Raw genomic sequence first — 25943 nt, 5'->3', positions numbered from 1 at the left:
AGGGTGTTGGGCAGTCCTTCTGATAGGGAGCGCTTCGAATGAGGTACTTGGATTAGGTTCCATTTCTTATATAGAGGCGGTGGCGTCTGGGCGATGGATAGTGGTGTACGTGGGAACGAAAGTTATGCATTTATAATAATTTCTTTTATGCACCAGCTTCTTGAGCTCTCTTGGTACGTAGAACAAGGGGGTTTCTTAACTTAACCGATCGCAGAATAAAGAAATATACGGCATTGTGTGCCTGGGGTTACATCGTGCTATGACGTACCGTTTGAAGAAGTTCCTCCCATACCCTCAAAGCTCGGAATGGGGCAGCTCTATAGCTGGAATTGCCTGCCTAGGTAGCTGATGCCCTCGCCATGTCATCAAAGGTCTGCTGAGTGGTGACCAACCCGTCCAGCCCGTCGAGGTCGCGCCTCAGTAGCACTTCAATCTCCTCATGGACACTACTAAAACTCTGGCCGGGCAGAGACGCCATGTAGCGTTGCGAGATACCTAGAATCTCGCCCCAGGCTGGCCACATCTCAGCATACTTGTTGTCGCTGACCTCGACAACGTGTGCCTTGCCCGGCGATTTGCCGGCGCCTGCTGCTTCGGCCCGGGACTGGTGATACGTGGCGAAGATATCCTTGAAGGATATATAGTCCATGACTGCGGCGACCGCCTTGCCTGGAAGCGTAATGGCGGGTTGCTGGAGGATAGCGCGTACCCAGAGGCCCGAGTTCACCGTGGCGCTGCCGAGTGCGGCCATCTGGGTCTCTACGGGTACGTTAATGTGGTGTACCACGTCTCTACCGGGCGGGTTGAAGGAGGCTAATGGCTGCGGCCTGAACAGAGGGTTCTGAATATTTTCGGCGTGCCATCCGAACCAGATAAGCGTTGTCTTGTCCCACAGGTCCGGCTGTGTACGGATATAGTCGTCCACCGCGTTCTTGCTTGCCATGTAGGGTACTACGATCTTTCCTTTGGTATTCTGTGAGGAGTTGGGCAGGGATGACCAGATGTAGTGCTCCAGCCCTGGCGTTGAGGCGGCTGCAGTAGCGAGGTTGCGGCCCTGCTGCTCCTCGAGCTGCATAGCGGCCGGCATACTCCCGGTCCTAAGGCACGCCTCGAAGAAGTTGGTCATGGCGAAGACAGCGTGGGAGCCTTTGAAGGCGAGCTTCAGGGACTCGAAATCGTCGAGATCAGCCTGGACGACCTCTACGCCTTGTGCCGCCAGACTGCGAGCCTTGTCGCTATTGATGTTTCGAGTGACACCACGGATAGCGTAGTTGGGGTTGTTGAGCAGTGCGGTCACAACCGAGCCGCCCTGGGTGCCAGTGGCTCCGATGATGGTGAGAGTCTTTGTCATGTTGAGGAAAGATGGTGACGCTGATTTTGCTGGAAGTATTGAGAATATTGAGTAGGCAATGGTGTGCTGTACTCTAACAGGATGAAGAAATCTTTGAGCAGAGAGGCGACGCTGCGTCCTTTTGTACCTTGCGTAAGAGCTACATACGGGCCCCATGCCTTTTATTATTATTAAGCTGAGCGGCACCTCGACATCGCCAGAGTTGCCCGCAGCGTTGCGGACTTTCGTCCGCTTGGTAATGCGGATGTAAAAGAAGTGGAGTGTCACGTACGAAGAGGACCTTTCCGCGCTTGCCCCACCGCTCGCCTCCCTAAAATAAGGCCTCGACGGAACCAAATCTTTTAGCCAGACCTGACTTTCCCCATCCATGGCCTGCCCTTGTCCCTGGCCCGAGCTTGCGATCTGCTAGTCAGGTAGCCGTACCACATACACTACACCTCTTGCGTGATCCATTGGCCATGGAAATCACCTGGGACTCGAGTCTGATCGAGGCCCCCCGTCGCCGCACTTTTCAAGATAAGTCGCTTCCCATCTTGTCGGCCCAATCTGGCCTGCGCAGATCACAAATGTTAACTTTCATCGAGACATACCGTGCAGAAGGTGTCGTGCCCGCAAGAGGAAATGTCATCACCAGGACATGGCGGCCCTTGACAGGGCCCCTCGGGTGCGCAAGTTCGCCGCCTCCAGTCGAGAGGAGGCCATTCCGCGGACAAGGCTGCAAGACACGCCAGTGACGGCCCCTGCAGCAAACTTAGGCATTGGCGCTATACGAGACATCAGTCCAATTGCCGTCCGCGAGAATGGATACAATCCAGAGTCGGTCCTGTCGAGCCTGATCTCCCTGGAAGCACATGGCGGTGAGCAAATTAGACGACGACCTCAGAGCCGCATGGCCTGGTATCAGAGGCACAAGGCCAAACGACAAACCGAGTCTCGCCCCATGACCGCAGCCCATCGAGCCTACCTGGACGAAATCCGTGCGATGGGGGATGTGCCCCAACAAACTGTGGCCGCACTGCTACCTCTGTACATCACAATGCTCGACGACCTTATTCCGCTACTTGATGGGCCTCAGTTGTTTCGAGACTGGAGCAACGGAACAGCATCGTGCTTTCTGGTAAACGCAGTGTGCCTCGTGGTCTGCAAGAGTCCTCAGGCCGCGCCTTTCCTGCACCTTGACACACCGGCCCCAGGCCTGCCTATAGCCGCACCGAGCGATCAAGCTAGAGCAGCACCACTGTCGGCTCTCGAATTCGCCTCCCGCCTCTTCCTCGCGTTGGACGCCGCTATGAAGGCTGATCTGGAGCCAGACAGGGTCAATAGAGTGCGCATCCTGGCATTGATGCACCTGCATACAGACGGGCCCGGGGGTCTGGATCGGACCATGATGTTTCTTAGCCAAGCCATCAGTGAAGCTTGGTGCTTGTCTTTGCATCACAAGCAGCCTGCAACATCAGAGCCTGCGGCAGATATTGCCGTTGCAGAGGACTATTCCCTGCTGTGGTGGACCCTCCGTCATTTCGACAGGCTCAACAAACCCATCACCGCGGCAGGGCCTTTTGTTATTGACGACTCGAATGTCGGCATACCACGCATCATTGGTGGTGGGCCGCCTAACAAGTACAGACTTCATGTCGCTCATGTCGCGACGAACCTAGGCGATCTCATGGTGCTGGCGACGAAGGTGTACAAGCCCAACCTCACAGAACGCGCCGACCTAGTGGACAGCTTCCCGACGCTTGAGAGCTTGGTGCAACAAGTCGACTGGCAGGCGTTCCATGCGGCTCACCGCGCCTACTTCGAGGTGTGGTACCATGCAGCCGCCATGCTCTCCTGCAGGTTTGGCCCTCCGGGAACAGTACATTATGAGAGAAGACTGTCCTCGGCGGAACGTGTCTTGGAGATCATTGGGCAGCGAGGAAGTCAGGCGAAGGCGTACACGAGTCTTCCGCCGCTCCCTCTCATCCCTTATGCCATGTCAATGGCCACAACTGTCATATATAGAGCTTTTCGAGACAGGACGAGAGACTATGAGCAGACTTTGTCGGATCTTCGCCTGTGTTGCGCTGTCCTTGATAGTCTTGGACTCTGTTGGACTAGTGTCCATGGCATTTGCAACCTGGTACGAAACATCTGTCCGCATGATAGCTCGGAGGACAGACCAGAACTATCACTCATTCCGCAGGTCCCCGGCGGTAGTCGTAGTGCTTCAGCTTTGGTAGGGATTGACATCGCGTCCGCCAATTCCCCTGGCGATCGTGCACCTGCTCACGCGGAACTTCAAACGCTTAATGTGCCAGAGCCGGTCAGCGCGGCTCATACAGGCGCTCCAGCATTATTGACTACGGGGGCCATGGATGAGAATTGGGCATCGCATCTGGATCCATCGTCGTACTTTCTCATGGACCCGGCATTTCACCTGTCATTTGACTTAGACTTTTTCACTTCGGTTGCCGAGACTCAGATAAGGCTTGACTCGAGGCAATGAATGAGCCTTGAGGACAGTCATAGTGCATGACGCCTAGTCAATTCATGACTACCTCTCATTCTGATAGAAATATCAACCTTATACTGTTACCATTTTACCAAGTCCTGCACCATTATTGGCATGCCCGAGGCCATGGACTTGTTGGCGCCAACGCCAACCAGGACGGCATTTCCACCATCTCTGATGCTGGCGGCGCGGTTGTACCGATCCTCCTCCTTGCCGATCAAGACGTCCTTCATCATGACGGGGTCGCCTCCACCGTGACCGCCCTCTTGCTTGTCCACCGGCACGACATACGGCTCGCCGAACAGCGGGTATACAACGATCTTGGTCTGCTCCACACCGCCCTGGATGTATGGCTTCTCGCGCTCGCTCACTCCCTCTTCGCTGATCGGCTCTCCGCCCGGGTGGTAGTGCATCTCGACAACGTTGATCTCTAGGCGCCCCTTGTCACCGTTGAAGACACACCTGTAGCCCTCCCACGGTGCGTAAGCATATGTGTTGTACGTCATGACGGCCCTGTTGGCGTACTTGATCACCATACTGAGGTTGTCCTCAATCGTGATGCCATCGGCGAAGCAGTTACGGTCTCTGATGTATCCGTCTTCATGCTCCGCCTCGAGGTACAGCTTCCGTAGCTGGTCGTTCTCGCCGAGCTGGAAAGCGAATGGATCGTTCTTGCTAGCCTCCGGATCGTCAGAGTAGCGCTCCGACACATTCTTGACGCCTCGCTTCTGCGCGTTCTCCTTGCCATAAAAGCGCAGATCGCCGAGGCAGAAGACAAGGATCGGCTCCGTGTTTAGCCAAAAATGCACAAGGTCGAAGTGATGGATGCTTTTGTGCATCTGGATGCCGCCGCTTGTGTCTTTGGTGCGGTGCCAGCGCCGCATAAAGTCTGACCCGTGCGCACAGTCGAGAATCCAATCCATGTGGACGGTCGCAACCTCACCGATCACACCAGAGGCGATAAGCTCCCTCACTTTGGTGTGGTGAGGCGCATAGCGATAGTTGAAGAGGACCCGGACCTGCTTGCCGGTCCGCTTCTCCGCGTCAATCATGGCCTGCAGTTTCTCCTCGTCGATAGTCATGGGCTTCTCTGTAATTGCATCGCAGCCCAGCTCCATGGCTCTGATGCAGTACACGTGGTGGTACAGGTCGATGGTCGTGACAATGACGGCATGCGGCTTGGTCTCTGCGATCATTTGATCAAACTGCTCGGCCTTGTAAGTGGGCTTCCGTGAGCCACCAAGCTCTTCGATGCGGTCGTTGGCGGCATTCATTCGTGTCTGATTCGTGTCGCAGAGGCCAACCAATTCGGCATTGTCCTTGAAGTCTTGGATAATGCCTTGGTAGTAGAAGGCTGAGCGAATGCCCAAGCCCACGATGGCGTATCTCTTGACTTCGTCGGTCATGGTAGAGGTTTCTCGAGTGGATCTCAAGGTTCAAGGTAGTGTAACGGACGAAAAAATTCGGTGCCTTGCAAAGAGGAAGTCTCAACAACTAGCGAGCGGGATGTGCCAGTGGTTTGATAGTTCAGCATTGCTCTGCCTCAGACTTTGAATCTATTTGTACTGCTTCTTAGCCAGCCTGCGCCTGCGATACCGGCCCGCCCATAGAAGCTTTGACGATGCTCTTACGCAAGGAGTCCTACCCGGTTGTCCAATCACTAAGTCGAGTTGCTCGCGAGCACAAACTTAAGTGCGGTGCGGCATCACACTTGTGGAAATCGTGCCGCCCCTGCAAAGACGGCCCGCCCCAAATTAGGAAACCGGCCCGCCCAGCCCCCGCACAATGCAGGCAGATCCCCGGGCTAGTCCCCAGTGACATGACGTGGTGAACTGTGGTTGCGTCCTCGTTGTTGTGGGTAAATGTGTAGCATCCGGAAAAGCCTGAATCATGCGTGCAGCTGGCGCGTCTCGCGGACATGGTCTCGCTCCGTTTTGAGGATCCTCGCCGGCCTCGGCCTCGGCCTGCACAATCCGGCTGCATCGACGGCCAGGGGTTACAGCCCTTGTCGCCCATCCATCAGCTTGTTCACGGCCTCAGCACTCGGGAGAACCACAACGGCAGCAAAGCCGAGGCCAGTCACGGCGGAATACCCGCGCCTTGGGATTACGGGTCAATAAAGTGACCACTTGTCACATCAGTTCACAGAAAACTTCGCTTGTCTGGTCCCTCGGGCTTGTGGGAAGCATTGATGCCACTACACGGAAGTCAACCAGCAGGACGTGTTCTTCTCCGTGCCAGGCCAATGCCGATCTGCACTACAAGTCACATTGTGCGTCCATGCGCAGACTATGCATCAGCCGGCTTGTTCACACTCAACGTTGGAGTCGTGTCTCATAATCTCTCTTGTGACGTAACTATAGCTCCTGCTCTTTGTCTCTCGTCTCCCTGGATGCCCCGAACCACCACCCATGTACTCTTGTGCGGCATGCATGCCGTTGTACAGAGGTACAAAGGTTGTTCGGTTCTCAGCCTCGGTTTTTGGGCTACTGTCTATTTGCAATCAGGCGTGTGCTCATGGGCGGCCCAAGGTAGCTTGGCTTGAGGCCACCCAGATCCACAACGGCCTTCTCAAGGATCATGTTAGGATGAAGCAATCGAATGTAAAGGCTATGCCTGCCCGCCGGCAAGACACCAACCTCGTGCCGAGGCTTCCAAGTACAGTCTTGGACAGCCGTGTACCAGCCAGGGGGGAGTTCGCCTTTGTTCGCCGGCTCCTTGACCAGTCGTTGTCTTTCAAGGCTCAACGGACCCAAGGAAACATTATAAAGCATGACCTCGTCCGGGTCCAGATCGAGCGTCATGTTAAAGTATAATGTCAAAGTTGCAGCTGACGTGCTCTCCCAGACATAAATGTCATAGGTAAGGTCCGGAACTTGGGTGGCAGCAACAGCGCCACGATCAACAACGACGGAACCCAAGCCCAGGCGACCGACTTTGGGCAGGACGCGGTACTCCGATGGAAGTGTTGCAGGAGCCACAGCAGGAATCGACACATACCCGTCTGACTCTACAAAACCTGTGAAGGTGGCCAACTGGCCCTTGTCGAGCCGGCGGTTATTGATGGGAAGATGGACCTGCTCGAAATCGTCCAAGTATGGCCCGTAGTTGCCACCTTGCGTCCGCACATCAATCAGAACCTCTTCATCGAGATCCGCTGGCACTTGCTCCCAATCGATGGTAATCTCAACGCGCACATCGGGCTGTCCCGGCACCACGCGCCCAGAGGCAATCGAGAGCCGGACACAAGGGGTTGGTGCACTGCACTGAAACTCAAGAGTTTTGCTGCCGCGGGTATAAAGTTCGAACCAGCGAGACTTTGGACCGTAAGGTGTCATTGGTCCCAAAGTCACACCAGGCACGAGATCGCGACGGCTGGGGTGAGTTCGGTCGCTCTCCTCGTTGCACACCCCCGGTCTAACACCAGTGTGACCTTCGACGCAGACCCCAAGTTGACCGACGACGGGGTTGCTATCCTGTCGAGCCTGGACGTAACACAGACCGCTGATCATATCTCGACTTGGGGCGTGCCAAGTATCGTTGAACCCATAATGGGTCTGGCGCATGATCTGATTCCATTTGCCGCCCAGAATCTGATGGAACTCTTCGCTCAAGGAGAAGTCTTCGTCAAACAAGTCAAGGACAGTCCGCATCGCCTTGTTCGCCGTATTCCGTCGCTGTGATGCCCAGAGTTGATTGCGCGCCTGGTTGATCCGGAGAGAGTTGTAGATGAAGCTCGCTTTGAGTGGGTGAAGGACAAGTTCGAAGAAGCAAGCACGATACTGCTCCGGAACCATGCTATCGTAGACCAGTTGGGCATTGGCCACGAGCTTGCGCCACTCGGACTCGATCATGTCAGCTTCGCTGTAGTGGAGGAGTGAGAAAGTGTTGGCTTCGATATGCTCGTGGCGGCGGACTGCGACCAGCCGGTCGTACCCATCCCAAGAAGCAGCAATGGAAGGCGCTAGATCATTGCCAAAGTCACGCACCGCCAGTTCCTTGTAGAAAGTGCTGAAACCGTCGGCCGCTATGGAGGTGATGTCCCAAGCGAGAGCCATAGCAAAAGTGAGTGGTACCTCAAGCGGCTTGATGTCACCCACGTTGAACACCCAGATCTGCCTGGCGTTCCGTGCATGTGCTTCTTGCAGTTGATGCCAGGTCTTTCCTAGCGAATTGGAGTTGATCCACTAGGCAAGGTCTCAGTGAATCTGGAAACGCGAAGTGCACATGATTTGTGCTCACCTTGTAACTCCGTGGATGCCCGACATATTCGAAGTGGTAGTATATCTGCATTATGGCAGGGTTAGGCGCATTATCCGGATCATCTGGACTTGGAACTTACACCTGCACCGCCTTTTCTTCCTTGCTCCATGCGACTCGGCAAGCGGCGAATGCTGCCAAAGTTGTCGTCCGCGAATAGAAGCGTTACATCTTCAGGGACCACAAGTTTCCCGGCGTCATAATATTCCTGCACTTCCTTGTACAGCGCCAACAGCTCTTGGATATTGTCAGCAGTGGTCAGAAGCGGTTCAAAGCGAAGTCGCGCTTCACAATTGTGATACAGAACTTACGTGGAACAGCATCATCACGCCCATGGCGAGCACCGATCAGTGATCTTTGAGTGTTGATCACATCCTGGATGACTGCAGCAGGATCGTCTGTGTCCATCGCAACGTCATACTCTCCTCTCATGCCCATCGTGAAGTAGGACTCGTACGGTACCGCTCGATGAATACCTTGGTCGAAGAATTGCGTGATCTTGTCCTTGTGAGTGAGCCACGACCATGTACCCCTTTCATTCTCCGCGAACCATTCATTTGTCGCTCTCTGCATTGGCTCGTGGTGTGATGTTGACATGACAATGCCGTAGTCATCTGCGGTCTTCTGATTTTCGTCGTCGTCGGCAAAGAACGAAGAGCCAGGATTAGGGTACCCAGGCCACATTGCTGGCCACATAAAATTTGCCTGGCCCAGGACAATTCAGCAACCCCTTTTGTTGAATGGTGTAAGACTGCTTGAGATGACTGGGGGTTTACCTTCAAACGCAGCAACAAGTCAAAGACTTTCACGTGGAATTCCTTGCCGTACTTTCCAAACTTCTCCAAGACCAACCCCGTCAATGCTGGCGCTTCGTCATTGATGAAGATGCCTCTGAACTTGACGCTGGGTTCCTTGCTCGAATACAGATGAGGCAGTGCAAATATCTCATCGTGGTGTTTGACGGGTACGTCCGCCCACCAGTGCCACCTGTTAACGTCAGTCACAATGCATGCGCCCTTCTTAGAATATGTAATTGAGTTGCACTTACGGCGAGACGCCAATCTGCTCAGTGAGTGTGTAGATACCATATGTCGCCCCTCGCTTGTCGCTCCCTGCAACGACGAATGCCCGCTCGCATCCAGGTAGACATTGCGGTTTGTCGACGACGGCGGTGGCAAAGCATTCCCACTTGCCCTTTATGGCTTCCACGTTGACGAGGCCTTGTTCGACCAGGCCGCGGATGAGCGACGACGATTCGATGGTGCCCACAATGATCGCCGTGGTTGTGGCCAAGGTGGTTGGGCTGTCTGACCTCAACTCGACAAGAGGGGGGACTTCTGCGCTCGAAACGCGGCGCAAGTCATCTACAAGAGCTGCTGCGGCCAGCTTGACACCCACGAAGTCATCCTGGTCGACCACCGTGGTTGAGTGTACCAGGTTCAGCGCGCGTTCCGGCCGACCTCTCGGACGTGGCCATGCTGCCAGTGTTGTGGTCGGCCTCGCCTGAGTCAGACAGGTCGGAGTCATCCATGTCCCGGTCACGGATGTCCATCTCGAGGCCGTCGATCTAGCACAGCATGTCAGCTCTACCTCAACGATCACAAATATTGAAGCCATGGCTAAGATTCTGGGCTTACTTCGTCCTTGATGCGACTCCAGAAGTTGCTGCTGATGTAGCGGCTTCTGTGGGCGTCGCTGATGGCCAGACGCCCCAGCTGGCCCTGGACCACGGTTGGAGGGGCAGAGGGAGGGTCATGGGCGTCGGCTCGTGGCTGATCACCGACGCTCGTCTCGGCCGGGGACGTGGAACTGGTCCCTCCCAAGGGTGAGCTGTGTCCAGCACTGCTGTTCGCGGCGTGGGCTTGTTGAAGCTGGTCATTGAGCTCTCTCACCAAGGCCTCGAGGTTGCGGAGACGCTCGAGCACCTGCGGCGGCGGTTGTGGTGCAGGCTGCTGTTGCTGCTGGGGAGAGGTGCCGATGTGGTAAGCGGGAGACTCGTGAGCAGCAGCGCCAGACAGGGCGGCTCGGTCAAGACGGCGAGCCCAGCGAGGGATGCGGTCGGCCTGGGGCACGACGCAGGGGATGTTTGCGCGGCGGCAGTTGGTGCAAGGCGAGAGCTTGTCGCAGCGGACCTTGCGGGAGCGGCAGACGGCACAGCTGCGCGGCTTCTTGGAAGGGCCGGGCGCCGAGGCCACGGGAGACACGGCCGGGCTCGATGCGGAACGGCCCGGATCCGCGGCCGGGGACGTGGTGGCCGGCGCCGGGTCACGGGCCACGGAGGCGGGGCCGGAGTCGGCAGCGGGCGTGGAGTCGTCCATGGTGGGCGCCGAGCACGTCTGTTGTTGCTCGCTCCCGCCGAAACACGGGGGGGCAAGGCAGGGGAGACTCAAGGCAAGGCAAGATGGTAGGTGAGGGAGAGGCCGACACTCGACGTCGGGACGCCCAGATGGCAGCAGGCAGCAGGTAAGCGATGGAGTGAGTGTGCTGAAAGAGGGGCGGGCGGATGGGTGGGTGTCGAGGAGCCGAACCCCTGCACTAACCGCAAGCCGCCTTCCAGGGTCTTCCTCTCGGATCCATTCCTGCCGGCTCACGCCATGCTCAGATTCCACGCCCAGGATAGAGTAGAGCAGGATCTCGGTAACTCATGGCGCACCAAAATCTCACCCAACCTTAAACCTTAACCAACTGCAACTCCCACAAAGACGCGCGGCAGTATAAGTCAAGAGCCGCCAAAACAGAGCTCTGTTGGAGCCCCTCGCTAGGTCTCGTCCACTTCCTGAAGCAGGGACTGCTCATGATGCTCGCCCTCGACCAGTTGTCTCCTGCTGCCACCAGCGCACTCACAGTGCTGGGGGCCTTGTGGTGTCTCGACGTGACCCGCCGCGTCGCCAGCCTCTTGTGGCTTCATCTTCGCCCTTCGAGCCTGGACCGCTATCTGCTCACTTCCAGCGGCAAGCCGGGCTGGGCTCTCGTCACGGGCGCCACGGGCGGAATGGGCGCTACCTTTGCCCACGAGCTTGCCTCCAGGGGGTTCAATGTCGTCCTCCACGGCCGCAGCAGCGACAAGCTCCGCAGGCTTCACGATAAGCTCGCTGCCGCCCACCCGTCTCGCAAGTTCCGCACTGTCGTCATCGATGCCTTTGCCGCCGCCACCGCGGGCGGTTCCGTCTCCGACGGCTGGCTGGCCTCGCTGCAGCACGACGACGACGTCAACCTCACTGTGCTCGTCAACAACGCCGGCGGCGCCATCGAGGAGACCCGCGGCACTTTTGACGTGATGCCCGCAGACCGCCTCATCAATGACATGGCCCTCAACGCCCTGTTCCCGATGCTGCTCATCCGCCAGGTCATCCCCTTGCTCGAGCGCAGTGGCCGGGGCCTCATCCTCAACATTGGCTCTCTTGCCGACGTTGGCATGCCCACTCTTGGCTCGTACCCAGGCAGCAAGAGCGCCATGGTCACCCTCGCCACCCAGCTCAACCGCGAGATGATGCTGAGCGGCCTCGACATCGAGGTCCTCCACACCGAGTTCGGTGCAGTCTACCACGAGACGCAAACCGTCGTCCAGAAGCCGGGCTTCCTCGAGCCGGAAGCCGAGTATGTCGTCCGGGCGGCGCTGGGAAAGGTCGGCTGTGGCAGGCCAGTGGTTGTCGCGCACTGGGCGCACGCGTTGGGGAGCAGCGCTTTGGCGTTCTTGCCAAGGTTTGTCCTGGATCGCATTTTCGTCGGCTTGGCGAGGGATCTGCACATGGTGGACTTGAACTTGAAGAAGGACTGAAGGAGCAGTATGGCTACGGGATGGATGATCCTGTTGTCGCCAGCGATGATGAACAGGGGGGTTAGACGTCCAGGCATGTCCTGTGAAAGGACGCTAAGGACCGCAATGTCAATAGGTGCTCGATTGTAGACTTGGAAGGCCGGTCGTTGGTGGTGGTCATCATGTCTTCATACCGGGGCGGGCGTGGCAGCCATCAAGAGTTTCAGCGCTCTAAGACCCCCGACGATGCAAAGGCAGTCCCTCAGGGACATGATCGAAAGCAAAGTCCATTACGCAAGGGAGGAAATCCAATTCCTCTAAAGTATTCAGAGCTTCGTTCCAAATGTTCAATAGGGTAAATTGATCTGATCAATCGCATTGTTGACTCAGAAGAAGTATCAATCCATGAGCTAGGCTGAGCTGCGCTATGAGCTGCTCTATGTGTACACACGGCTGGGTCAGACAGGGGTCTAAATCAGCTGCCCACCACATCAAGACATTTATGTGATATTCATTTTCCTGCAATATGTTGCACCATTGCTACAAACTCTTCCCCACCACGGGATACCGGCCAGGCGCGATCTGGCTCACCCCGACTTACTCAGACGGAACTACTCGGGCTCAGACGCGGTAATGGCCATGGTCCTACCGACTAGCTCAAGCGTCTTCCGTACTGCAACAGACACGAAGATTCGACGTTAGCGTATCGGCAGCAAAACACAGACTGTCCATACTCGAGGAAATCACCGTGCTGTCCTCACAGACTGTTCGCATCATACAAACAGACGTACCTTGCTCCGAGCTAAACACCACTGCCGCAAAACCCCCAGCAAACCGCCGCAGCCGCCAGACGCCGCGGTCGCCGTCGACTTGCGCGACATACGACTCGGCGGTGTACATCCCGCCGCGAGGCGCCGCCGGCCCATGGTAGAAGCCGTCTGGAAGAACCTGGCTGACGATTGTATTGCCTGCCCGGGAGACCATGACGAGGCGGTGCCGAAGTGGTGCAGCGGTAGTGGGGGTTTTGGACTGGAAGATGCTGATGAGGGCGTCGTGGATGTAGATTGCGGTGGTGGCACCATGGCATTCTACTTGTGATGCGCGACTGTGAGTTTGCAGTAGGAAGGAAGGCATTTTCGGGTTAGCTGCGCGTGTATACCCATACGCCGCCACTCTTGCAGATGTCATGGTCGACACGGACATGAGCAGGAGGGGAGAGAAAATGGGGAGAGCGCTTACAGGCACGAAATGACTCGCTCGTCGGAGCCCGGGTACTGTAGGCTGTGGATGTACAACTCGAACCTCATGTCACCCACAGCCGTAAAGAACTCTTTTGTAGCTATTGAAAGAGGTGACGTTAGTCTGTCTGGCTTTGCAATGAATTGGCGTGCTCTGAGGTTTTGTTTGTACCGCTGAGCGTGGAGAACTGGATTGTCGCAGTGATGCCAGATACGGCCACCACCCGACCGCCCGTGTACTCGCTTTCGAGATCGACGTTATGGAGGATGACTGAGAAGTCGTCCTCGTCGAGATCGTGCTTTGTGTCACGGCGCACTAAGTCATCAAGCACATTATCAGTAATCAAAGCCCCCTGAAACGACCACTCTTGGCCTACGTGAATTTCACTTGCTCGTTAGCGTGCTCCGGGTAGCACCGCCTCCTTTCGAGCTCTCATCTTCCTCATGGTAGGTGATCAAGATTTCGGATGTCGGCAGGGGTTTCAGCGGCCCGTAAAGGTGTGACCCTCGTCCGTCTGGGTGTCCTACCGTCTGGTAGGGGAGGATCTGTACGCTGGCGACGTTCTCATTCGTCAGAGTTTTGTTATTGGCCGTGACTAGGAACGATGTCACGGCTGATGGCGAATCCCGAAGGAGGCTGTCATGGGGAACATGGAGGTTGTTAGAAAGTTCAGAACTGGTAGGGAAGATATAACCTGGCGCTTACGCTGCAGACGCCAATATTCGCTCATCCCCAGAAGCATCAATGTGTGCAAGGTTGTTGCCTCGGCCAGAAGCCAATATAACTTCCGCCTGATCGACGACCAAGGGTTGGAGGATGGTCTCGTCCAAGACCGCGATGTCTGGGTTACAAAGTTGTTAATGAGCCACGACGGACTCCACTCTGCTGGTATCAGAGACTGTACTCACATTGACCGTGCACTTTGTTGATCCTCAGGTTGGCGAAGGTGTTGCTGTACCGGTCGGCGACGCGAAGCAGGTTCCAGGCTTGCTCCCGGCCAGCCTGTCGCACTGGGAATGTTGAGGACGTGGCTGGGGATTCATGTTAGCCTCGCAAACTTGGCCATCAAAAGTTTCGCGAGACAATGTTACACACTCAAGTAGGCACCCAAGGGGTTTTTATGGTCTATCGCCGAGTTGCCCTGCTTTCTCTTGCATGCGCACGAGAACATTGGCGTGCGATGGAGATTTGCCTGGTCAGTAGAAAATGTTTCGAACCAGTCAGGGCTGACGACGGCGTTCTGGCACAGCACCTCGAAATCGCGCGACCTCTCCACCGACAGCTCAAAGGCGTCTTGATCCGGGCTCTCCTGGGTGTCGACTGGTCGCGGCTGCTCCGCGGGAGTTGGGCATCCCGAAGACGAGGACAACGACGACGACTTCGTTGGCCTTGCGGGGTAGGTGAGATTTTGCTCGTACCAGTCGTGGAGGTCCTTGGTCATGGTGTGCACTCGCGAGAGAGAATTGCTGATGTCGCTGGTGCGAGCACTACTTGACATGTCAGTTTCCCGAAGGTCTCAGGGCGGTGGTTTGCAGGACTACTGACTTTGTCCCCACCCCGATGACGAGGTTGATGTGGTTCGTGTAAAGCATGAGTTCGTCACGGAGTGCCTGTATGCTGCCTGTTTCCGTGGTCCACTCAATCTTCTTCCAGTTCCTTATAAAGGACTCGTTGAACCGACCCAGAGCAGACTTGGGCAACGTTTTCGGCTCATTGACGATGCGGTACTTCTTGATCACACCTTCCAGGTGGGCGAGCGTCGCGTGACACTTCTGGACCACCGGCGAAAGACAGGATGCCAGTTTCTGCTGGTCGGCGTTGTCTTTGAGTGATGAGTAGAGCTCCTCCACGGTGTTGAGTGCCGCCGTGAGCAGACTCAGCTGGTGTTCGACCTCGCGCAGCTCGGCGGGAGCGGACTTGCGACCGGTAGATAGAGCCTGACTGATGCGCCATGATAGCTGCGCCAAGAGGACTATGTCCCCGATGCCGACCTGGAACGACATGTGGGGAGATGAGCTGCGACAAGGCTCTGGGAGCGGAAAGGCGGGCGAGCTGATCTGCGATGTACTCAGCCACGGTCTGACTGCAATTGCTGAGGGAGAGCCTACCAGTACAGATCAAGATGGTCTGCGAACAGCACGGGCGAACAACATGAGCATCTACGGTCTAGGAGCATTTGAGCCGCATGCAAGGCTGCTCCGCCACATCGGCCTCGTTGGCATGCGCACATATGTGAGAAGGCGAGGCATATTCCATGCTGTCCCTTATCGGGCTGACATGCAGTTGCCAATCTGTACTTTGAGTAGTATTTGGGGGCTATGCTGGTTGTGCTCGCCCTGTGAGTGGTCGTGTATGCGCACGGCGTTGGGGTACTGCGCTGCTGACTTACAGATGTTTATGCAGCTCAGCCCCTGCTCTCATTGTAAGGCGGCTTGGTTCGCATTGCCTTGATTCTGCCTGATGGCTGGGCATAGTAGTACTGGTTTGTCTCTCGTTGCGCGTGTAATGCCATATCCATCACTTTCCCTCCTTAGAACCAGATGCCACAACCTCATTTCCCGCACTGGTCTTGCAAACACAAGCTACAACACACAAGCACAGGCAAAGATGCTGCACAGCAGCCGTCGACGTCGACATCTGTATGGAACAGGCGTGGAGCAAGTCTTCCAGTTTGGCATTCAGTGGGACCATCGCGAGCCCCTTCCCCTCGAGCTCGCTGATCACAGCCCTGCTGGAAGACATGAGGATAAAGGCTTGACACGCAATGTTTTCCCTGCGGTGACTGCGTATGCAGCTTCAGCGTGGCCAACGAGAGAATTAGCCTCACCAGCTCCAGTATCGCCAGGGCCGCCCAGAGGACCCGTTCCGACATCTCCAATCCCATCCGCTCCACAGACCCGCCACCTCGCGCCGCTGTTGGTGTCTGTCAAGGGCCAGGTCATCCAGGATCTCGCGCTGGTGACAGTCAGCCAGACCTTCGAAAACCAGACCGAAGGCGTCATTCCAGAAGCGCGATATACATTCCCATTGCCTGACACATGCACCGTCACCGGGTTCAGCTGCAGGATTGGTGCCTCAAAGACTCTGCGGGCGAAAGTCAAGCCAAAGGCCGAGGCTCGTCATGTATTCGACAAGGCTAAGCAAGATGATCGTTTTGCCGGACTGCTGGAGGAACAAGCCACAGAGATCTTCACAGCATTCCTAGGCAACGTACCATCTCACACCAGAGTCAAGACGGAAATCAGCTACACAGTCGCGCTCAAGACCGTCTTTTCCGCAGAGCGGACAGCACACAGGTTCCTGTTGCCCACTGACATTGCCCCGCGATACGGAGCGCCGCCCACCGCTGAGTTGGGCTCGGGCACTTCAGGAGGACGTGGCCACGAGTCAGAGCGGTTCACGCTGGATTTGGAGGTCCTGGATGCGCAGAACACCACTATTACTAGCTCTACGCACGTCATCAAGGTCGAGCTTCACCAGGACACGGAAAGTGCTCAGTCACTTGAAGAGCTGGCCGGAGGATCCGGATCACTCGATACTAGTGAGAGAAGCAGTAAAGGGATCGCACGCATCAAATTAAGAGACGGTGCCACATTTTGCGACGTAGATTTGAAGATCGACATTTTCCGAACTCCCGTTCTGGAGTCTGCCCAGCCGCGCGCATGGCTGGAGAAACACCCAACCCTGAGCGACCAGTACGCCATGATGATCGACTTGCCACGTCCCGATCTTGCAGCCCTCAACTCCGCGCCAGCGAGACAGGGAGAAGTCATATTTCTGGCCGATCGATCCGGATCTATGGAAGACAAGATAGATTCTCTGCGCCTCGCTCTGCGGTTCTTCCTAAAGGGTATCCCCGCGAGCGGGTGGACGTTCAATATCTGGTCTTTCGGCACAACGAGCCGATCCATGTGGCCACAGTCCAGGGTGTACGATGCCCAGAGCCTTGCCGAGGCCCTCGACTACCTCGACCGCGGCTTTGAGGCAGATCTGGGCGGGACGGAGCTACTGCCTGCTCTCGAGCAAGTCGTGGCCTCACGAAGCACCGCCGACCGGACCCGGCCTTGCGAGGTCATTATCATCACGGACGGTGAAGTGTGGCGGCTCCAGGATACGCTGGATTATGTCGAGCACGTGCGGAGGTCGACGCAGCACACCATGCGGTTCTTCGCGCTGGGCATTGGCCAGCACGTTTCGGCGGCCCTGGTCAACGGCATCGCGCATTGCGGCGGCGGGTACGCGGAGATCATCCCCCAGGCTAGGGACGGCCACGTCTGGCAAGACCAGGCGGTGACGATGCTCAAGACGGCGCTCAGTGCGCCGAGCCGGCAGAAGCTCTTGGTTGAGATGAACGGCATTGATTGCAACGCGCAGGCCCAGTCACCGCAGGATCTCACCGTCTCGAGCTCTCCATTTGAGACCCAGCGAGTGTTTATGCTCTTCACCTCGACGAGCGGCACTGCAGGCATCGAGAACATCAAGGTGACACTGCAGCTGGAGAGCGATGCGTCCCAGAGGCACATCCTCACGATTCCAACAACATCAGCACCTACAGAGCCCGGCAGCCTCCACACCCTTGCGGCACGTGCATGCCTGGCTGACCACAAAACATCCGTGGCGCCATCGACCAGGTCTACCAGTTTCCCCACAATGACGGCAGAGGGCCTCGCGATCAGGTTCTCTTTGCTGTCCAAGTGGACAAGCCTCGTCCTTGAGGCTGAGAAGCCTGACCGTCCCGGAGCAGTCGTCGCTCTCTCTGCCTTCAACGGCGATGGCGCTCCCGTCGATGCCGCCGAGGAGGGTCCCGCTTCGTCAGAGTGCACGCTCTTTGCCGCTCGGGGCCTCGCCACGCGACCGCCTCGCCCTGTGAACCGTGGCCTCAACAGGACGTTCTGGAGTCATGACGTGGATATACTTAAGTCTTCTGATTGCCGATACCTTGATTCAAGTGACCTATTCGGGCTGTCGAACAGCATCCCTGACGACGACGCGAGTGGCAACTATCCGGACCTTCAGCTCTCTGTAGCCTCTCATAAGCCTCCACGTGGAAGGTCTCTCCCTTCTCCTTTGCCGGATGGACTCAACGTGCTTGATGCTCCCTTGCCCGCCAAATTCGACCTGGCTGATGAGCGGCATCTCATGAGCCTCACCCATTCAAATGGAGAGGATACCGACGATGAAGCCGAAACGACTCAGGAGACACTTAGCATGATGATGAGACATACACCCGAGCAAAATCTTCAACAGCAGTCGGCTCAAAGGGCGTCAACACCATCGCCGGGCGAACCAGCAAAGACGCTCGAGAGACCCTCTGGACAATGGAAGAGCAGAGACGCGCGTGCGAGTCGTTTGGAGGACTCGAGGCGTCTCTTCAGTGGCACCACTCATCCGGGCACTTATGGGGCCCCGGTCAATGACCATACTGCTTCTATTCCTCCTCCTTGTGCTTCTTCACGAGTATTTGAGTATCTGTCGCGAGCACGCCCAGCCTCCTTTTCGCCTGCAAGCTCATGGCTACGCGGACGCGAAAGCGATAGCACAGCCGCCATGGCGCCGGCACAGCCTTCTAATTCTCTTGAATCATATGGCTCTGACATCGTCGTCGGTCGTACTCGCCCCTCTGACGGAAGCAGAGTCATCCCCCTCATCATGGCGATGCAGAACTTCGACGGCTCGTTCCGGCCCGAAGTCGTCATTCACCTGGGCAAGGGGGCCGAAGATGCTGGCGCGGAGCTCGAGGCATACGTCCTCGCCGAGTGCGCGAAAAGCGTAGAGCCGGCTGCAGCTGGGGCGGTCTCCATGTCTCGTGAGGAAGCACGACAACTCGCTGCTAGTGTTGACGCTCGTCGTTCTGGGAAGGGACTTTGCACGTGATTGGGCGTTGTGGGACCTGATGAACATCAAAGGGCGGGCGCACGTGGACATCACTTCAAAAGGTGCTGGAATTGATGTTGCGGAGTTGTTTGCAAGAGCGGGCGCGGTGCTAGACGAGAAGAGGGACAATGAGCCCAGTGATGATGCTAATGATGATGCGACTAACGTTGCGAAGCTGTTAATAGAGGGCTTCCCTACTGACGATACCATAGTCTTGAGGGAGTGGTCTGAGCTCGAGGATGCGCCTTACTGAGGTTTGGGGTTGTGGGATAAGTCAATGGCCTATGATAAGATAAACAGGACGAGAGACGAGGAACGTTATGATACGTTAATGGTGGATACATTCACGTTACCCCATTTGTGAGCGGCTTCGCCCTCATAGGATCGCGGGCTCCACAAAGCTCGGCGCTTCAACTTTCCGTTGGCCAAAGGCAGGGCAGTGACAGAAAAGGTTGTGGCCCTATCAAAGTAGCCTACACAGGTGAGACGCATTTCATACATGGACACCTTCCAGTAAATGGACTAGAGGAGTCCAACATCTTCCTTGATTCGAACTTGTTAAGCACGGAATCTAGGTCTAATTCATGGAGATACCTCGGTCTCGGCTCCAAGAACGGTTTTTCTTTTCCGATTTCTTATTCTACCACCCTCGGCCACTCCAACCTTCTAGCAGCAGCGGGTGATGAGCTCGCCGCGACGGCCGAGACCGCAGCAGTAGAGCTCGTGGAACTCCTCGTCGGGCATGGCGACGGGGGAGCGCTTGGCGACGGCGGCCTCCTCCTCGGCGGAGCGGCGGCAGCAGCGGGTGTTGAGCTCACCGCGGCGGCCGAGACCGCAGCAGTAGAGCTCGCTGAACTCGCCGTCGCTCAGAGCGGTGGTGTCGCGGACGGTGACTGTTGTGAAAAGGTATTGATTAGCTCACTTTATTCAGAAAGGTGCCAGAGTGCAAAGTAGGGGATGTCGTGAATCAAAAGGGGAGAAGGGAACAGGCAGATAGATCTGTGGGTGTGTCTGAAGGGGGCTACTTACCCTCCTTGGGGACGGCAGCAGCGACGCTGACAAAGAGGGCGACAATAGCAGTGATGTTCTTGATCTGCATGGTTGCGGTTTGAGTTGGATGTTTGGAGATGGTGAGTTTGCGTGAGGGTTGTTGAGTGCTTGTGTACAGTATTGCAACATCTCCACAAGGAATGGCGAGAACAGCACCACCCTCTTATATCTCAGCCAAACTCCCCGCGTTGCCTCGCTCGGGTTCCTGACGTTCTGATAGACGAATGAGTATCTTGTCGAGCCTGGCAAGCCTGCTCAAACAAGAAGGTCATCCTACGGTATCATTGCCACCCGCAAGCTGCAGCCATGTTTTGGAACTCCGAGAGGAAGCCTCCTGCATCTCGCCTCGTCCCAATAACGAGCGATCGTCCTCCTCATGGTGGATCTCGACGTCCTCCGGAACTCCTAGCCATGCAGAACATTTCCTGATCAGGCAGGTCAGAAGACACACCAGTGGTTTATCGGCTGCCCTCCAGGCTTGCTTGGATGACGCCGGGCCCTCGTTGAAGAATCAAATACGGAGCGCCCGCCTGCGTGCATGGGACCGCCCCCCCCGGCGGCGAGTCTAAAGACACTGCGCACCTCGCAGAGCGGGGTTTTACGAGACGACAAGGCTGCGGGGCATGTTGCCAATCGGCAAGTTCACGCTGACTAGATACGTCACTGCATCTTGATTCGATGGAGGACGGTTGCACTCAAGAAGTCATGGAACAGGGTTGGGAAGAACGGGGTCGAATGCCCTTTTGCCCCCTTTGGCCATGGTCAATAATCGGCGCATGGAAGCGGGGACTTTTACACGGGGCCGAGAATGCGATCTTTTCCCAACCTTGCCACTCCGAGTTGATGTTCGCAAGGTGGTCGATATCGTTTCAGTGAGCCTTTAATCTGAATAGGCGATATTGTCTTCTTCATTGCCTTTGCATCTAATGCTCAACACACGCCGTGCCAGCAGAGACAGAGAGCTCGCCTGTGGTTGTTGCAGGTAACAGCGAGTGGCTGACGCCATCAGTAATGTGCTGACGCCCCGAGGGTTGATAGAGTCGGCTCCGAGCGTATAGTTCCCAAGCCCGGTGTCAAGGCTGTCCGTTGACAGAGTTGCATCGAGACTGGGATGGATTGTCAGCGGCGGCCCACTCCAAATGCTACTCTTGCCTGCAATAGGAAGCCGACACTCTAACCTGGCTCCCCATACGAATGTTCGGCTGGAGGCGGAAGTGGTGGGGGGCCATTGATTGGGCACTTGCATCCAGGTCGACGGGACATCATGTTCGTAGGAAAGTATGCCGTGGCTAGTCATGGTGGCGGTATGAGAAGTCCATCAGTATTCATGGCGCGGCCCTGCTCCACGCCTGTCTGGGGATTACCAGCTTGATGATTAAAGTCAAGCAAGGGCTGCCACTCCCCCCACACAGAGTATTGCACAAGCTTGCCGAGCAGCCTTGGTCCAAATAAGCATTGCCGTGGTCTTGGGTGCGTAAGCTTGGCCGTGCTTGGCCGTGGCCAAGGCCCGTAAGTGGCTCTGTCATGTCGTGGGTGTAGTGGTGTACTCAGCGCCGTCGCCGCCACACGCAACCACCCCCTGAGCGCCCTCCACTTCTCCCTCGCCCCATGCCTGCCCAGGTGGCCAGCTGCACTGCGTATTTCGTCCTGGCCTGGCAGTGACCCACAGAGAAGCAGCTGACGGCCGGGGACTTCCGCATCAGACCAGCACCGTGATCAGCCGCCTTGCCTCTACATTTGGCTATTTTGACGAATCAAGAAAGTCTAGTGCATGCATACAGAAATCCTTCAGTGCAACCCTGGCGGCACACCCTGGTGGTCTTGCTTGCTTCCCTCTCGGCGCTGATATGCTCACACTCCGTGCTGATTTGCTCATGGTACGAGCGTGTTATCGCCCTTTTTTGTCTATCGTTCTGCGGAGGTAATCAGCATCAACGCTTCACCTTGCCTCTGTGCTGAGTGTCTGCAATACACAACAAACCAGTTGTTCCTCCTCGCAACAATGGAAAGATTACGGGGACTCGTTGGCTACGAGAAGTACGAGAAGATCCAGCTTGAAGATGGCGATGTACCTCAGCCTCAAGACGAGGACTGCACGCCTTCGCAGAGGACGCCTTCGAACCTTACACGGGCCGTCGCTGGCTTCAACTTGTTCTTCCTTGTGCTGAACCTCTTTGCCTTCTTCAAGCTCTATGTTGTGTTCCCCCAAGCACGAAACCAGCAGCTTCGTGAGCAATCATTCTTCTGTAAGTGATGATACACCTCTGTCTAACCTCGATTTCCGCCCCGACCAAAGCAACCACTCATCCGTTCGTGACTACTCAGCCCCGATATTCGACCGGCTCGACATCCCCGTGACGACCAAGACAATCAACGCCTCGCTCGCCAACGAGGACGACTCGATCTGGCGCAAGACGCCCAGCCCCGAGGTCGACGCGGCGTGGGAGCGCGTCTCCAAGCTCGGCTACCACACCATCAGCACGGCCGACGTGCTCGCGCTCGGCAAGGACCCGAGCATGACGGTGCGGGCGCCGGCGTCGTGGGACCGCGGCGACGACGCGCACATTGTGCAGATCGACATGACGCACCAGATCCACTGCCTCAACGCGGTCCGGCAGGCCATGTACCCAGAGTACTACCCCGTGCGCAAGCTCATGAAGGACGTGCACCCGCAGCACTGCCTGCACGTGCTGCTCCAGAACCTCATGTGCGACGCGAGCGTCAACGTCATGACGTACAACTGGATGGAGACGCAGCAGAACCCGTTCCCCGACATGAACATCCAGCGCAAGTGCAGAGACTTTGACGCTGTGCTGGACTGGCACGAGAGGACCTTGGTGCCACTGTCGGAGAAGGTCAAGAAGCCGGAAGGGGTCAAGCAGTTGCCCTTGACGCCCAAGCTCAAAGAGCTCCTGGACGCGCACAAGGGGGAGAGTTCGGATGAGACCGTGGGCGGCGGTCATGAGGGTCACGGTCACTAGGTATGGGGCGGCCACGTTAGTTAAATGAGTTGCCAATATTCAGCATTGCCTTCCACAGCCATGGCTCGGGGGTTCAGGCGCCAGAGCCCTGTCACTTTCGACAATCCTCCGGAGGTGACGTCGCTCCTTGCCAGCCAGATGAACTACGTAGAGCGCAAATGATTTATCCCAGCGATTCGCCCAACAGCAAACAAGCCATCCATTAGCAACAAAGCATATGAACTGGTGTCGGGAACTCAACGTGCACAGAATACAATTTCACCAGGCCATGTTACCTCTCGTGTCAAACTACACGATTCTTTGTATGCCTAGCAAGTTTCCGCCGCTTCATCACTCTTTTCCGGCAGCGGGACCTCGAACCCCAGATGGCCGCTCGCTAAGCTCAACCTGGTACGAATAATCCGCGCGGATTCCCTTGGCCATGTCCGTCTCCAAGTCCGAGTCGACCCGCGTCCCAGAGCTCGAATCTCGCAGCCGCCGCCAATCGCCCTCTCCCTGCGCGAAGATGGTCGTCGTCGACACTCCCGTCTCTGTGGGACTCTTGTAGCTCCGCCCCCGAACGCGAGAGGCACCCTTGGCCACAGGGGTGCTCCCGAACGTGACGAGGTCAGAGTTGTCGCCAGGCCGTCTGTTGCTACCGGAGATGTCGTTGGATTGTGTGCCCTTGCGGGCGCGGTTGATGAGGAGCCGTAGGGAGGGCAGAGAGCCAGCGATCAGGCCAATGGCCGTCTCAATGTTGGACCAGAGGACAATGTTGCCGATATGATCTGATTTGGGAAGACTCAAGTCAGTTTTGGCCAAACAAGACTACGATGAATAGGCTTGGCTGGGGCAGCATGGCTCACAAGGCAGGTTATCCAGTGGAGTTCTGTAGTACTCGATGTACGGAGTCCGGATCATGGTGGACACGGATGCACTAGAGACACAATCATGTGAGCGCAGGCAACATGTGTGGTCTTTTACGAGGGACCCGACTTACAATGATGCAAAGGATAACAGAATGCCGACCAGAATCTTATTGCGAAGCGGCATTTGCATCCTCCACAGCAGGAATGCAGGCAGGACCGCGCAGGCCAGGTCCGTAAGGATGGTCGAAGCTGTCGAGGTGTAGGCCAGCGCAATCATGGCATCCATGGATGCGCACTCGGCCTGCCCCGTGGCGAGAAGATTGGCATCCCAGTTGGCAGCCACTGGCCGGCACAACAGGAGCACGCCGACAAAGGTGGTGATCCAGCTCGCGACGGTGATGGCGAGCAGGGTATAGACGCAGATGCGGAAGTACTGCATGGTCTGGGCGATCCGGAGCATCGTGACACAGATGGAGCTCTTGACCATGCAGAGTCCGCAGGTGTACAAGAGCATCCATACAATGAGCCACATGCGCGAATCAGTGGCCATCTTGGCACTCAACTCGGCATCAGGCGAGCCCAAGCCAGCTCGAGCACCCTCGCAAGCCAACGCAACGTCGGCAAGGTATATGGCCTAGGTGATGCAAATCATTAGCCCGCGTTCAAATCGAATGAGCTGCCTGCGCGGTGCCAGAGGCTACATACCAGTCCACCGAGCATGAGGCCATCGTCAAGTCCAAAGGCCGCAGACGAGACACGGACCCAGGTCCGAAGAAGGACAGTAATGGCTGAGAGGATTCCGCCAGCCACCGATACCGCGAAAATGGCCAGCCCAGTGTCCTTCAGGACTGGCACATACGCCTGATTTGGATCGAGAGCCGCCATTCTCGCAGATTGTTGGTCGGTTCAACGATTTTTGCCGAGCAAATAGCGAAGCACCAGCCGAACAGCCGGGCGAGGAACTAGGCAACCTCTTATTATGAGATCGGTGGATGGTCTCTCTTGTTCTTGTCACGAATCGTGGCGTTATGGATCGGAAACCTCATCGACAATGGTCAGAACTTAAAGTTCGGTAAAATTGCCGAGAATACTTGGAGGGAACCCCCGACACGGGCCTGAGAGAGGTCAAGTGCCCAAGCCACACGATCACTGGCCAGTCTCCCGACGCGTCGCTTCTCAATACCTGCACGTCTCGACAGCACATGAGAAAAATCTGCCATATGCCTGTCCTGGTCCGCTCGCGGCAAGCCTCTGCCGCGGGGAGCCGGCTTTGCAGTCCCAGGACCCAGTTCCCGGAATCATAGTGGGCGACTGGTGCATCAGGAGGTGAACTCTATTTCGTCGTGTAGCAGGGAGGCAGTCGATCAGAGCACTGGCAACAGTTGGGCAGCTTGGCAATCACTGCGTCTAATGGGCCCCGCCATGGTTAGAACTCAGGGCTGCTGGGAGAGGATACACGATGAAACTCGGCAGCACCCACTGAGGGTCCACGATGCGGACCATGAAAAGCTGGTAGCCATGTGTGGCTAGTTCGAAAAGGGATTGGCCTGCTCAGTCAGGCGCTTCAGGACAACTCAGGGTTCCCTTGAAGGATGTTATCTCCAAAGAGCCCTGGACAAGGGCGATCGGTTCGCAGCCCATCTCGTGGTTCTGTGCCAGGTACAGCATGCGATCCGAGCTCTCTTCACAGATGCGAAGTTGGCAGACACCTTTACCGATCTACTGGAACCTTCCCAGGCTGGCTACCAGGGGACCTGGCCCGGCATCACCAGCCCTGCTGTTGCAGAGTCATAGCCGTGGGCCAGAAGGCCGTCTCCGCGCAGCTCCACGCACGGGGTTGCCTGCGGGCCAATGGAATATCCTCAAGTTCCAAGCCGACGGAGCCAGCCACCGCGATTAGATCTGCAACCCTTGTCCAGACATGACTAGATTGCGTAACACTAACCATATCTCGTGCCAGGACCTGGTCGAGGACGTGCATGCTGGGTTGTCAACGGGGGCTACTGCAGAGCAGGAAGCTAGCAGCATGCCACGAGGTGCCACGAGGCAGAACGGCCATGGCATGTGCTAGGGAAGCAAAACGCAGTAC

The 25943-nt window shown here is 56.7% G+C and overlaps 12 protein-coding genes across 12 annotated transcripts; 5 read left to right on the top strand and 7 right to left on the bottom strand.

Annotated features, from left to right (window-relative positions):
- Positions 1–337: 337 nt before the first annotated feature.
- Positions 338–1351, bottom strand: B0I36DRAFT_362362 (uncharacterized protein; the record flags this gene model as incomplete). Its single annotated transcript, XM_046158645.1, has 1 exon — positions 338–1351. One exon carries the CDS (start codon positions 1349–1351, stop codon positions 338–340), a length of 1014 nt encoding a protein of 337 aa, XP_046014558.1.
- A 637-nt stretch (positions 1352–1988) lies between these two features.
- B0I36DRAFT_348738 (uncharacterized protein) lies at positions 1989–2739 on the top strand (the record flags this gene model as incomplete). The annotated part of the gene is made up of 2 exons (XM_046156718.1): positions 1989–2666; positions 2710–2739. The coding sequence occupies 2 exons, from the start codon at positions 1989–1991 to the stop codon at positions 2737–2739; spliced, it is 708 nt and encodes a 235-aa protein (XP_046014557.1).
- A 13-nt stretch (positions 2740–2752) lies between these two features.
- Positions 2753–3137, bottom strand: B0I36DRAFT_321954 (uncharacterized protein). The gene has a single exon (XM_046153789.1). It carries the CDS (start codon positions 2991–2993, stop codon positions 2805–2807), a length of 189 nt encoding a protein of 62 aa, XP_046014556.1. The 5' UTR covers positions 2994–3137; the 3' UTR covers positions 2753–2804.
- Positions 3138–3242: 105 nt separating this feature from the next.
- B0I36DRAFT_321953 (uncharacterized protein) lies at positions 3243–3881 on the top strand. The gene has a single exon (XM_046153788.1). It carries the CDS (start codon positions 3327–3329, stop codon positions 3837–3839), a length of 513 nt encoding a protein of 170 aa, XP_046014555.1. The 5' UTR covers positions 3243–3326; the 3' UTR covers positions 3840–3881.
- Positions 3882–3925: 44 nt separating this feature from the next.
- Positions 3926–5251, bottom strand: B0I36DRAFT_240842 (uncharacterized protein; the record flags this gene model as incomplete). The annotated part of the gene is made up of 1 exon (XM_046149794.1): positions 3926–5251. One exon carries the CDS (start codon positions 5249–5251, stop codon positions 3926–3928), a length of 1326 nt encoding a protein of 441 aa, XP_046014554.1.
- Positions 5252–6099: 848 nt separating this feature from the next.
- On the bottom strand, positions 6100–9786 carry B0I36DRAFT_422055 (uncharacterized protein). Its single transcript, XM_046162197.1, has 7 exons — positions 9743–9786; positions 9154–9672; positions 8882–9092; positions 8417–8810; positions 8188–8342; positions 8088–8132; positions 6100–8032 (listed from the first exon to the last, which is right to left on the bottom strand). Exons 2-7 carry the CDS (start codon positions 9630–9632, stop codon positions 6332–6334), a joined length of 2985 nt encoding a protein of 994 aa, XP_046014553.1. The 5' UTR covers positions 9633–9672; positions 9743–9786; the 3' UTR covers positions 6100–6331.
- Positions 9787–10714: 928 nt separating this feature from the next.
- B0I36DRAFT_321948 (putative short chain dehydrogenase/reductase) lies at positions 10715–12226 on the top strand. The gene has a single exon (XM_046153787.1). It carries the CDS (start codon positions 10900–10902, stop codon positions 11881–11883), a length of 984 nt encoding a protein of 327 aa, XP_046014552.1. The 5' UTR covers positions 10715–10899; the 3' UTR covers positions 11884–12226.
- A 1-nt stretch (position 12227) lies between these two features.
- On the bottom strand, positions 12228–15104 carry B0I36DRAFT_383524 (uncharacterized protein; the record flags this gene model as incomplete). The annotated part of the gene is made up of 9 exons (XM_046160964.1): positions 12228–12535; positions 12654–12967; positions 13102–13201; positions 13273–13416; positions 13517–13737; positions 13807–13942; positions 14010–14132; positions 14197–14588; positions 14647–15104. 9 exons carry the CDS (start codon positions 15102–15104, stop codon positions 12474–12476), a joined length of 1950 nt encoding a protein of 649 aa, XP_046014551.1. The 3' UTR covers positions 12228–12473.
- Positions 15105–15708: 604 nt separating this feature from the next.
- B0I36DRAFT_362356 (von Willebrand factor type A domain-containing protein) lies at positions 15709–18975 on the top strand (the record flags this gene model as incomplete). The annotated part of the gene is made up of 1 exon (XM_046158644.1): positions 15709–18975. One exon carries the CDS (start codon positions 15709–15711, stop codon positions 18973–18975), a length of 3267 nt encoding a protein of 1088 aa, XP_046014550.1.
- Positions 18976–19608: 633 nt separating this feature from the next.
- On the bottom strand, positions 19609–20306 carry B0I36DRAFT_321942 (uncharacterized protein). The gene is made up of 2 exons (XM_046153786.1): positions 20005–20306; positions 19609–19868 (listed from the first exon to the last, which is right to left on the bottom strand). The coding sequence occupies exons 1-2, from the start codon at positions 20072–20074 to the stop codon at positions 19642–19644; spliced, it is 297 nt and encodes a 98-aa protein (XP_046014549.1). The 5' UTR covers positions 20075–20306; the 3' UTR covers positions 19609–19641.
- A 1589-nt stretch (positions 20307–21895) lies between these two features.
- On the top strand, positions 21896–23216 carry B0I36DRAFT_321940 (uncharacterized protein). Its single transcript, XM_046153785.1, has 2 exons — positions 21896–22271; positions 22351–23216. Exons 1-2 carry the CDS (start codon positions 22028–22030, stop codon positions 23004–23006), a joined length of 900 nt encoding a protein of 299 aa, XP_046014548.1. The 5' UTR covers positions 21896–22027; the 3' UTR covers positions 23007–23216.
- A 120-nt stretch (positions 23217–23336) lies between these two features.
- Positions 23337–24739, bottom strand: B0I36DRAFT_362353 (uncharacterized protein; the record flags this gene model as incomplete). Its single annotated transcript, XM_046158643.1, has 4 exons — positions 23337–23773; positions 23852–23922; positions 23986–24488; positions 24560–24739. The coding sequence occupies 4 exons, from the start codon at positions 24737–24739 to the stop codon at positions 23337–23339; spliced, it is 1191 nt and encodes a 396-aa protein (XP_046014547.1).
- Positions 24740–25943: the final 1204 nt, after the last annotated feature.

This window comes from Microdochium trichocladiopsis (genome assembly GCF_020744255.1).
Source record: "Microdochium trichocladiopsis strain MPI-CAGE-CH-0230 chromosome Unknown B0I36scaffold_4, whole genome shotgun sequence".
NCBI lineage: Eukaryota > Fungi > Ascomycota > Sordariomycetes > Xylariales > Microdochiaceae > Microdochium > Microdochium trichocladiopsis.
This window is presented reverse-complemented; position numbering and strand designations above follow the sequence as displayed.

Excerpts from the sequence above, each read along its gene's own strand:
- B0I36DRAFT_321948 (XM_046153787.1), top strand. The coding sequence starts at position 10,900 with ATGATGCTCGCCCTCGACCAGTTGTCTCCTGCTGCCACCAGCGCACTC.
- B0I36DRAFT_321942 (XM_046153786.1), bottom strand. The coding sequence starts at position 20,074 with ATGCAGATCAAGAACATCACTGCTATTGTCGCCCTCTTTGTCAGCGTC. Across the intron at positions 19,869-20,004 it reads TGCTGCCGTCCCCAAGGAGG|TCACCGTCCGCGACACCACC; the intron begins GTAAGTAGCCCC and ends TTTTCACAACAG.
- B0I36DRAFT_321953 (XM_046153788.1), top strand. The coding sequence starts at position 3,327 with ATGTCAATGGCCACAACTGTCATATATAGAGCTTTTCGAGACAGGACG.
- B0I36DRAFT_321954 (XM_046153789.1), bottom strand. The coding sequence starts at position 2,993 with ATGAGCGACATGAAGTCTGTACTTGTTAGGCGGCCCACCACCAATGAT.
- B0I36DRAFT_321940 (XM_046153785.1), top strand. The coding sequence starts at position 22,028 with ATGGAAAGATTACGGGGACTCGTTGGCTACGAGAAGTACGAGAAGATC. Across the intron at positions 22,272-22,350 it reads TCGTGAGCAATCATTCTTCT|CCCCGATATTCGACCGGCTC; the intron begins GTAAGTGATGAT and ends GTGACTACTCAG.
- B0I36DRAFT_422055 (XM_046162197.1), bottom strand. The coding sequence starts at position 9,632 with ATGACTCCGACCTGTCTGACTCAGGCGAGGCCGACCACAACACTGGCA. Across the intron at positions 8,811-8,881 it reads ACTTGTTGCTGCGTTTGAAG|GCAAATTTTATGTGGCCAGC; the intron begins GTAAACCCCCAG and ends GTCCTGGGCCAG. Across the intron at positions 8,033-8,087 it reads GGCATCCACGGAGTTACAAG|TGGATCAACTCCAATTCGCT; the intron begins GTGAGCACAAAT and ends GACCTTGCCTAG.